This window comes from Telopea speciosissima, chromosome 6, assembly GCF_018873765.1.
Source record: "Telopea speciosissima isolate NSW1024214 ecotype Mountain lineage chromosome 6, Tspe_v1, whole genome shotgun sequence".
NCBI lineage: Eukaryota > Viridiplantae > Streptophyta > Magnoliopsida > Proteales > Proteaceae > Telopea > Telopea speciosissima.
In genome coordinates, this window is record NC_057921.1 from 49,597,220 (window position 1) to 49,609,077 (window position 11,858).

An 11,858-nucleotide genomic window follows, 5' to 3' on the forward strand; every position below is an offset into this window, starting at 1 on the left:
GAAGAGATTCAATCTCTTCATCCACAAGATCTAACTAGGATTAGAGTGGGAAAAAATATTTTCAACTTTAAAGAATCACATGACGTTCGCTATGAATGATTATACTCTTAAATCAGCATGGATGAAGAGATTCTCTATGGGCTATGATGAAGAAAAACTAAATCTTTTCTAAAGAATGGGTGGGGATCAGGGTTTTAGTAATTGATTCTGTATCGGTGTCAGAGATATCAATCTGAATCAGACAGATATACCCCTGTTTACTTTGAAATCTTGAATTTTGTTTTTTACATTTTTACCCTTGTGCATACCAATCCACCGATATGGGACTGACCAAGAATCCAATACTGATACAAATGTGAACGGATATGGATTCTTCAAACCATGGTGGGGATATTCCACAATTCGGATCCTCTACTGCCCGAGCGTCCTGCCTGGGTGGATTATGACGGTCATTGCACACCTGCCTGTGTGAGGAAACACGGCAGCAGGAGGGGCAGCGGGCAGTGGAGGATCAGATTCACTCCTTTTCTTTCCCTATAAAGAGTGAGAGGATGGGAAGGGGGCACATGTCATTGTAATTCCATATATATTTTGTGTCTTTGCTTCTTCCACGTGTCTCTTATTTAGTGGTTCATGTGATCTCTGACAAAAGCAAAATCCATAGGGGATAAGGTATATATATAGGTACCTTCACACTTCCCTTCAATCTTTTGTATTAAACCTACTCTGCAATGGCCATTTTCAGATCTTCCGACTGGTCTTTAACTTCACTTAATTGTCAGAGGAAAACCCACTCTCATACTATAATTTCAATCTCGAAATCCCTCCAGTTTCTCTCTGCTCCTTGCTCAATTCGTCAATCTTCCTTATTAAACTCCTCTGGGTATCCAGCTCCAGTTTTAGAAGAGTCTTCAGATAATCTAAAGACCATTGAATATGACCTCAAATTTCCAGATCTTCAACAATCTGTGACCCTGGATATTCAAAACCTGAATGATTTCTTACTTGGGTTATGTAAAGATCCTCGGACAGCAGCACTTGCATTCAAGTACTACCAGAAAGCAAAAGATCACCCCCAATTTAGACCAGAGCCATTGATGTTAAAGCTTCTTATCAGGTATTTACTCAAATCGAAGAACTGGAGCTTGATTTCCTTGCTTTCACAAGATTTTAAGGCCTTATCGGTGATTCCTGATAGTACTACATGTTCTACTTTGCTAGATAGTTGCATTAGGAACAGAAAATTCAAGGTTGCTAAAGCCTTGCTTCATATTTTTGAATCAAAGGATGATGTTGCTCTTTCAGCATTCGATTCAGCAATGAGAAGCTATAACAAGCTCCATATGTATAGAGGCACAGTCATTGTGTTTAATCAGATGCAATCTGTTGGAATTGCGCCTGACTCGAGTTGTTATTGTCAGGCCATGGAAGCTTATAGGAAACTTGGTGACACCGAGAAAGTTGTTTCTCTGTTTAATGAATTTGTAAAGCAGGACACCTTGGATTCTATGCCCTTTTCTACTCGGATTTATGGAATCTTATGTGACACTTTGGGGAAATCAGGAAGGGCCTTTGAAGCTCTTGAGTTCTTCAGAGAAATGAAGAAAAAGGGTATTGGAGAAGATTCCTCGATTTACTCCTCTCTGATGTATGCTTTCGCAAGCATTAGAGAGGTTAGAATAGCTGAAGAACTCTTCCAAGAAGCAAGAGAAAAAAGAATGGTGAAAGATCCAGACTTGTGTCTGAAACTTGTTTTGATGTATGTAGAAGAAGGATTGATGGAGAAAACCCTTGAAGTTGTAAAGGCAATGAAAGAAACCAGAATCAGCGTTTCTGATTGCATTCTCTGTACGATCATCAATGGTTGTGTGAAGAAAAGGGGGCTTAAGGTTGCATTGAGGATTTATAAAGAGCTGATCTCACTAGGGTGTGAACCAGGTCAAGTAACTTATGCTTCTCTTATTAATATCTGTTGCAGGCTAGGGCTCTATACCGAAGCTGAGAAGGTATTTTCTGAGATGGAACAAAAGGGATTTGATAGATGTGTTGTTGCTTATTCTAATATGGTTTCTATGTATGGGAAACTTCAGAGACCAAGGGATGCAATGAGGCTTGTGGCTAAGATGAAAGAGAGGGGGTGTGAGCCAAATGTTTGGGTTTACAATTCTCTCATTGATATGCATGGGAGAGTCAAGAATTTGAGGCAGGTAGGGAAGTTATGGAATGAGATGAAGCGAAGAAAAGTCACCCCTGATAAGATTACCTACACTAGCATTATAAGTGCATACAGTAAGGCCAGGGATTTTGATACATGTATAAAGTTCTACCAGGAGTTCAGGATTAATGGTGGCAAAATAGACCGGGCCTTGGTGGGGATCATGGTTGGGGTTTTCTCAAAGATCAGTAGGATTGATGAATTGATTAAGCTTTTGCTAGACATGAAGTCTGAGGGAATGGAGCTGGATTGGAGGCTGTACAAATCGGCCATGAATGCTCTGAGAGATGCTGGGTTTCAAGTTCAAGTGAAATGGTTTGAGGAGAGCTTTAAGCCAACAGAAGTTAAGCTGTTAACAGCCCATAGGCAATTAAAGACCACAGTGCTAGAAAGAAAAGCTACTTCAGCTATGCAGATGGTAGAGGAACAAGACCTTCCAGGGTAAGTTCCACAGCTATCTCTTGTTTGAGACCCAAGATGTGTGGCTTCATATTGCTCAGTCATTAATGAGCTGTAAACTTGGGGATGCCTGTGATTGCTTCTGGACTGCTCCCTTTTCATTTCTATTGTATTGTGTAAGTGAATTGTGTATAGTGTAGTTAACAGGGGAATGTTCAATGAAAGAGCTCAAGAATTATCTGAAGTCATTCTAATAGTTTCTCTGCATTTAGTTCTGAATCGGTGTCTTCTCTTACAATGATGGATTAGCCACAGACAAGGAAATTGAGAACATATGGTGTCCTGAGTCCTGACTCCTGACTGGGAAGACCTTGATTCATGATTGTGCTTGGACTGTTCAACCATATATCCTTGGCAGTAAATGGGGTGCATAAACTAAAAAATGCTTATTTGTTTCTGCAATTTTTTGTTAATACATCTGGGTATTCCCTACATCTCTGAAACTCTCTATTTAGTTGAAAGATTACTAAACAATGCCCTTGTTTTTTTCCTGCTTGTTTTCATCTTTATCCATATATCATCATAAACCTGTTGGTCTATGTGTAATCTAACACCTATCTCAGGCACTTGTGTACTGTAAAGTAATAAGACAACCTGTAAGACGCAGCACTTGTGAGTTGTACATGCTTCTGTCTTCATTGTATATTGTACCTTCCAAGAGGTATCCTTTTATATTGGCAAGTGTTTGGTAAATGGTCACACAGAAACTCTCACATATTATCATACTCTTATCCTTCCTTCCCCCATCCCAACGGTTTTTTTTTTGTGCACCCCCCCCCCCCTATTTTATAATTTCAGAGCTGTTTCAGATTTTGAATTCAATATATTGGATTCTCAAGTTTCAGATTTTATATATCTTTACCAATACTTTAGATTCCACTGAGGCTGAAGAATATGGGAGGATAGAGGCTCTCTGATAATCTAAAACCACTGGTGGAGTAATACTTGGGTGTCTCCTATAAGCAACACATTGGTTCAATGCCCGGTTGCGGTGACAAGTGGGCAAGGGTTCTTGTACCATGGATGAGTGATTAGCAGACTTCATTTAGTTGGGATAAAGCTGAGCTGAGTTGAGTTGAGTTGAGAGACTCTCCTGATAAGATAATTTAAGATCAAACAGTAGGGTGTTTGGATATGCAGAGTGTTGAGAGTTGGAAGCCAGCTTCGCAGTTCCTTTGACCAGCATTTGGGTGCATGTGATTACCAGAATTGATGTTCTAACCAGAAGGTACCTGAAGTTTACATAAGATGGTGATTATAAAAGAAAAATCAAATTGAACTCCATACTTCATATACTATAAAATTGAATTCTGATATAGTTTTGCTAGCTTATGACAGATAATTCAGACTTCCTTTACCCAAGTGGCTGTAATCTTCTATTGTGTTGCATTGTAGGTTTCCTTTTGTTCACAGTGTACAAGGTATTTTGTGGAAATGGAAAACCTGATGTTGTTAACAACTCAGTCTCATCCATGCTCAATTAACTTGTATATAATTCTTACTGTGACTATTTATTTCAATGCAGAAATGTGTGGTTAATTTAAATCAGGAGCTTACTGGGGATATGGAACTCTGATTCCTAGGTGTTCCCAAACTTAAGAGCAACAAAGCTGAAGTCCTAGCTATGTAACTTGATTTCTTGTTACTCATGTTCATAAAGGAATCCCCACATAACTTCTTTCTTAGGTCCATTCAAGGAGTGGAAAATTCTTCGTAAGATGAAAGAAATGTAAATGTTCCAATATTTCCTTCTCTCTATAACAAGTTTCATGAAACATAAAGGATATTAAAGGGAAATTCCCTTTAAAGTCCACAAAGAAAACTGTTCATTTTTCTCTAGACTAATTGAAAAAACAGAGCTTTGATGAAAGCAGAGATCCTTACCTTCATCAAAAAAATTGGTCTTCTTGGAAACTTTCAGAATTTGATCATTCAAGCTCTATTTGATTGCAAGGGAAATTGTAGGGAAAGGAAATGAAAATTTTCAAACCTAAAATGGAAACCTTGATGATCATTACCCCACATAGTTATATAATAAACTATTTAAATTTCTTCCATATTTAGTAATGATACTTTTTAGATGTAAATTTTTATTACTTTTCAAATCCAAGGGATATAGTTGCAAAGTGAAGTGAAATTTGATAACCTAATATGAAATGATTTGGAGTTAGTTAAAGTGAAAATGATGGGCTGGATGAAGAAATAAAAGAATTTTTAATTGGAAATCTATATGACAATTTTAATTTTTATGAGAACCTATATGACAATTTTTTGCTTGCTTCATGGCAAATTATAGTTGATCCCATGCTTCTTCTAGAAAACTAGATTTGTTGGGATCTTCTTATGTATTGTTAAGTTGAATTTTTGGTTCTTCCTTGGCTTTAGCTGTGATATTGTTACTAGGCATTACCTAGGAAGTTTCTTATACCAAACTTTGACCAAGAAATTGGGTGTTGTTGCCAATTGACCGATGAGCTTGAGTAGAGAATAAGAACATATGTAGATTTCGTTGAGATATATGGTGGGCCTAGATTTTTGACATATGTTAACCATTTGTTGACATTTCTAATTTTTTTTTTTTGGGGGGTGGGAGGGGGAACTAATCGATTACCTTAAAACGGGTTTTGGTTTATTAGATTACCTACCTAATCTTTCGTTTAACCAAAACCTACTGTCGCCAATAAGATTGGATTTATGCTAAATAAAAAGAAAAGACATTAACGAAGAGTAAGCTTAAGTATGTGGGTTTGAGTTTGAGGACAGGTACTTTGTGTAAGAAGTGTCATAAAGCTTAAGCTATTAGGTAGAAAAAGTCATCTAATTAAGGTCCAAGAGTTATTAGTCCTTTATATAAGATTATTCCCAACACCCCTCCCATGGGACCTGTGCAAACGAAAGTGGATCTAACACCCTTTCTATTCAAATTCATGTTGGTGCTTGTTTTATTTAGATGATGAAAGGGTTTATAGTAGTGGAATAAAAAAGAGAGTTATTAAAGGAGTATGATGGATGATATTTATGTATTCTTTATCCCAAGCTAATATTATTTCTATGGGTGGCAATAGGGTTAGCTTGGTTCTCAATGGGTTGGGATAATTTTAGCGAATTTTGGTTTGGTAAATAAGGGGTGAAAGTGTAAGGATGGCACAAGATTCTTTCTAATCATGACGTCGATAAAAATGATATCTTTCATTTTGGTTGTTGGATTATTTTAATAATATCAGATTTGGTTTGAAACGGAAAATAAAGGAGCTAAGGGATGGGTGGTGGGCCATTTATGCTGATTCAGAAGTCACCACTCTACCATATCTGGGATCTTGTAAGATCAAGATGTCCAGAATATTCAGTCATACTAATGAGAACCTACAGAAGTGGGTGCTTCCTTCATGGAGGACTTGGAGATGAGACCACCTTTTCTTATACATATATATTCGCAAGAAGTTGTAGAAAGTAAAGTTAATAAATGCTAGCTCCTTCTATTGAGTAGAGAATAAGAACACTATGTAGATTTCGTTGAGATATATGGTGGGCCTAGAGTAGAGTTTTAGGATTGTGGCTCTTATTATAGATTCCTCTTTTATTTTTTATTTTATTTTTTAACTTATTTTTCTTTGTGCATGCATGTTCTCAGGTTTTCAAAATCCTATATATCAAGTTGTGGCATTGGGTAAAGCTCTTAAAGATGTAAGCCTCACTGAAAATTTAAAAAAAAAAAAAAAAAAAAAAAAAATATATATATATATATAGAGAGAGAGAGAGAGAGAGAGAGAGAAAAAGAAGAAGTAATTATCGTACGCCGATTTTGATTCAAATCCAATTCCGATCAGATCATAATGAATTGATTGATTCCTATACAACGATCCGAAAATCTGAATGAACTAAACAAAAAAAGATGATTTCTAATATGCTAGCTAGTCTATTCTACCCCAATGATCGATCTGCCATGATGACAATAAAGCTAATTGACCTCTTCAATTCCCTCAACTGGATTACCAAAGGGGCCGGGGTAGGGGGAGCGAGAAATGGTATGTTCTCCATTAAATAGCTAATCAGGAGGACAATAGAGTTGCTTCTTGAGCATCAACTTCAGCCTAAGGGAGCCGCTGTCACATACTAGATCCGGTGTGGAAGAGAATCTGGTGGCGTGCTGTGCTTGCTCTCTGTTGGGCTCATTATTAGAGTGGGGGATTTGCTCGCTGACGTGCTCCAATTGACCTTCATTGCCACCGGTGTGGTGCCACATTTTTCTGACTATGCCCTTATACGGAAGTTGTCTAATTTGTCTCTTCTTGCCTATATCATTCATTAATTCCCCCCTCATTTTGATCCACAATTGGTCATTGGGAGGGATGTGACCGGACTAATTAACCTCTTTTACATGTTGGAATTTATGGCGTACTCGAAACGAGACTTAATTTTCAATGCCAAGGTCTAGATAGATACTTAACGGAAATCTCAACCTCCATCCATCAACCTCAAACTGATTTTCACAAATTTTGCAATACGACCTCCACGTACAAGCAGTCATCAATCGGCTTCATCTTCTAGCCTGTCAATTTTGGTATCAATTCCAGATTAATTTGTTCGCCCCCTTTACCTTTCTATCATAAGCTCAATTCAGATGCTTCCTAATCCGCAACAAAGGAGGCCGCATATATATGTCTTTCATAACTCTCAGGGCTCTCCTATCGATCACCTCCATATCTGAACTATCCTCTTTTTCATCAATTCTTCAAGGCAAAATTTTGGCCATGATCGAGAGTGGGCTTGTTGCAGGGTCTACTATTGTGAGGAATTGAGAGCATTGTTGTGGAAGGAGATAACAAAGAACTATTGTCTTTTTTGAGGGATCTGAGTCCTCTGTAGCACGAGGAGGGTGCACTACAGATCTTGTGAAATGATCACCTCACCCCTTGTTTTTAGGTGATTTCCATGGGCTGGACGCTCCAGCTCCCGCCATTGCAAGACAGGAGCCAAATCCTCTAACCACACACTAAAAACACTGTAACCAATCTCCTGACGTTAAACTCTTGACTGCCATTCAATTTGTCAGAAAAGAATTTTCCAATGTTGGATTTTTTTTTTTTTTTTTTGCATGTTCTAAGCTCTTGTCTAACATTCAATGCGAGATTTACTAAGGTCGGATGAGCATCTTTCGATGCATTACACGTCGGCAACGACTAGTTTTTTGTGTCTTCTCTTTCCAAAAGACATCTTTTGTGCCCTCTTGGACAGGTGTTTCCAAAGTATATCTTCTCTATAAATAAAGCACGTCTTGGATACAATAAATATGATTTTCTAAGTCTCTCTATCTCTCTTGCCTCTTGGTTTCTTATTTGAGAGTTTTCTTATTTGATTGAATATAACCTAAAGTGTGTTCCAACGTGACCCAACAACAACTACTAAAAGGCTTAAGGACATGTTTCATCTTGGAGATCGATCGCAAGAACCCATATTGTACCATAAGGGAGCAAATATGTCTTAGAGAGAGTGACGACCGGTGGCACAACCCAAGCAAATTAACTGTTCGTGATTTTCAATCGTTCATGTATGAAGCTCTCTTACAGTATCCTAAGTTGTTGTTTTCATTCAAGTGCTAAGCCAATGAAATAAATTATATAGTCACAATTTATTTAGTATTTTTTCCAATACTTAAAGTAGCTAGTAGAGGAATCAATCGGATCGGCCAAGAGGCTTGGGAGAATTGCTAGGAATCAAGATTGAGCTGCACGACTGGATGGCGTACGTTGTCTTACCCTTATTATTTTTAGGGGTACTATTTTCTGGGTGAGATGCAGGGACCATGCTGCACGCCAGCCAATGAGAATGCATGCGATGGCACAAAAGGGGGGCAGAATTTCAGCCATACATAGGGGCATGGTGGTCATTCCGGCCCCTGTTATGCATGGGCGGCGTGGGACGCAAACATTCTCCCTTATCATAGTTAACCACATGCACCACCATGACTTGAGATGGATCAAAACATGAGCCTGGCAACCGAGTTTCGTTTGTTCTGGTAGTCATGGGCCATCATGCAAACCTGATAGGGACTGGTAGCTTTGAGACTTGAGAGGGTATTTTGAGAACAAATTAAAACCCCATATGAGTTTGTGAACCCTGAGATGATAGGTGAACCGACCTCTATGGGTGGAAGTGCAGGTTTTGGGGTGGTTAAGTTGGGCAGTAAAAGTCATGAGAAGAAGAATGACCTAACCTAAGCAACATGTTAACACAGAAAGGATACACTAATTTCTACTAATTTTTCTACCCACCCGTGAAATCAGAGAATCTTCTGAAAACCTTTCTGTGTTAACATGTTGTTGAGGTTAGGTCATTCTTCTTCCCATGACTTTTACTGCCCAACCTAACCACCCCAAAACCTGCACTGCCACCCATAGAGGTCGGTTCACCTATCATCTCAGGGTTCACAAACTCATATGGGGTTTTAATTTGTTTTCAAAATACCCTCTCAAGTCTCAATGCCCTCTCCCGTCTCTCTCTCTAGCTCCCATGGTGAATGGGATCGGTGGAGGAAAACTGTACCCAAATAAGATTAAGAGAGATCAATAATTGAAAGGAAATGAGAAGTGAGACTGTGAAATCATGGAAGACATTTCAACTCCTAATTAAATGGGGGCAAGAGTTCTATGGGGGAGTATGGCTCCTATGCAGCTGTGCATGGGTCAATGTGAGTGTGTGTGATGACATCAACAGGACAGCCGTTACCATTTTTATATAGGAGGTGGAGGAGGCATTTCGCCCCCTGTGTCTAGGCATAGGATGCACTCCTCCCTATTGAGAACTAAATTTCTCCTTTTAAGTGGGCCACTTTTGGATTAGTTTTTTAGGTAAATGCCTTTTGGATTAGTCAGAAACCAAATGAATGCCATCCAAAAAGTGGGCCACCTTATTTTATTTGGTCAAAAACCAAATCAAATTACCAGCAACCCAAAAACCATGCTTATCCCCTCTCTAGAGGTGGGTTTTTTTTTTTTTGTTTCCTTTTTATGCAATCCTCACTAGGTTTCTCTCTTCCCCTCTAGGTTCTTAAAAGAAAAGGTTTTGCTTCCCTCAGTAGGGTTTGATCTTCCCATTCAGACTCCAGATTCCAAAAAGGATTCTCTCTCCCTAGTTAGTTTAAGGACCAAGCCAAGCAAGTTAGTGGTCCAAATCGGACAACATATGAGAACTAGCTAGAATGCCTTTCCCAGATAAACACGAAATGAGTCTTATGGAAAAAAAAGAAAGGAAATAAAGAAATTTCATGGCAAATGGAAAGCTTGATATATCATCATCATCATCATCTAATCCTCCATATAATCATAACATTAACAAAATGAGATAAAATGCCTCCATGTATGAAACTCTCACTCAACACATGACACCCCTATAGAAGGGAAAAACATTAAAAAAACAAAAAACAAAAAAAACCCTCTTTTTACATAGCTTCACATAAATAAAAAACTATCCAGATATACAGCTTTGTGGTTTTTTTTTTTTTTTTTTTTTGGGTGGGGGAATTACTGGGTATGTAGCTTATAGTAACTAAGCATTCAAGCGATCAAACTATTAGTACTCTGTGGACGGGCTGGAGGCCGGCTGTTGCCCAAGAAGCTATTGCTCCTCTTCATATTTGCTGCATAACAAGAACCCCTTGAAGTCTTCTTTGATATGATCTTTGAGTTGTTGCAGCTTCTGGGAACCCAAGGCTTCTGCTGGTGACTTTCTGATAATCCTCCATAGCTCTTGCAGGACTTGAGTTTCTTGTTGTATGGGTTCTCTGGCTTTGCCAGGTCCTCTAAACTCCTCACATTTGACAATGATGTGAATGACTGTGATTTTCCTTCAAAATACTTTGATAGTCCTTTCCTGAAAACCCATCAAGAAAAAATGATGATCAGAACCCAAGATCACAAAAATAAAGATTTATATAGATTTCAGTATCCGGTACTGTGATTGCCGGCCTAAAAAAAAACAAAAAATGAAGAAAAGAGAAAAGCACTTACTTGAAAGGGAGTTGTTGCATGAGAGAGGACATCTTATACAAAGGACCATTGCTAGAGAGTTGATCAGATGAAGAAGATGAAGCCGACGACGATGAGGATTCCGTTGTCGTTGCATCGTCCATGAAATCAGATAGAGATGACGAGTTCGAGTTACTCGAAACATCTGAAGAAGAAGAAGAAGAAGAAATGGAGTCAAGATTGTGATCATCTTCTTGTCCATCAACCATGATCCCATGGTTGTTTTGTTGGTTGCAGAAAGAATCCATTTTCAATCTGATGATGATCAACTGATCCAGATGAGCCTCTTGATCTATCCTTCTTCTTCTTTAATACCTCAACCCAACAACCCAACATGCGTTTATGAAGAACTGAAAGAAAGGAATTTGTAGTTGAAGATGATCTTCTCTCTTCTCTCTCTCTCTCTCTCTCTCTTTCTTTCTCTATAAGACTTGAAAGACTGGTTCTAAATTCTCTCTCTCATATACAAGAAATGAAATGAAAGTTTTGATGTGGGTACTAATAAATAAATAATGTGTGGTAATGGACTAATGCTATTTATGAGGATAAGTTTGGTATTTTTCTTAAATTCTAGATTCGGTATTATCCACTTTTCCTACAAACCGTGTCCCCCACACCCCATTTTACTATGAAAAGAAACCATAGAGGATAAGCTCTACGTTGTCCTTTCAATTCATCCATATCCAAAAGGACCATAACCACAATGCCTCTCTCTCTCTCTCTCTCTTAATTTTATAATCATTCTCCCTTTTGAAATACACACTACTAAAATAAGGTAGTACTCCATATTACTCATATCTAGTGAATGATCATATGATCTATGATCTTCACCGTCGATGTTCCGATCTATCAATCCACTCTAAAGTTTTGACTCACGAGATCATATTTAAAGATTAACATTAAATGAGAGGACGGGCTTTGGTGCAACAGTTAAGGGAGTCTAAAAACAATCTCTGTGAAAACAAGGATAAGACTGCATGTATTATGATTCTTCTCAGATCCCGCACTGATGGGAACTTCATGCACTGAATACGGTTTTTTTTTATTAATTTTAAAATAAATAAATAAATAAATAAAAACCTCTAAACATTTAGTGGAAGATATTTTTGACTTATTCAAAAGAAGAAGAAGATACCTTCTTAATTAATTCATGTGTGAAG

General features: G+C 38.1%; 2 protein-coding genes across 2 annotated transcripts; one reads left to right on the plus strand and one right to left on the minus strand.

Moving 5' to 3' along the window:
• The first annotated feature begins 720 nt into the window (after window positions 1-720).
• LOC122664375 (pentatricopeptide repeat-containing protein At5g13770, chloroplastic) lies at window positions 721-3,161 on the plus strand. Its single transcript, XM_043860168.1, has one exon. It carries the CDS (start codon window positions 732-734, stop codon window positions 2,658-2,660), a length of 1,929 nt encoding a protein of 642 aa, XP_043716103.1. The 5' UTR covers window positions 721-731; the 3' UTR covers window positions 2,661-3,161.
• A 4,792-nt stretch (window positions 3,162-7,953) lies between these two features.
• LOC122664376 (suppressor protein SRP40-like) lies at window positions 7,954-11,162 on the minus strand. Its single transcript, XM_043860169.1, has 3 exons — window positions 10,681-11,162; window positions 10,221-10,543; window positions 7,954-7,980 (listed from the first exon to the last, which is right to left on the minus strand). Exons 1-2 carry the CDS (start codon window positions 10,944-10,946, stop codon window positions 10,228-10,230), a joined length of 582 nt encoding a protein of 193 aa, XP_043716104.1. The 5' UTR covers window positions 10,947-11,162; the 3' UTR covers window positions 7,954-7,980; window positions 10,221-10,227.
• Between the last annotated feature and the right edge of the window lie 696 nt (window positions 11,163-11,858).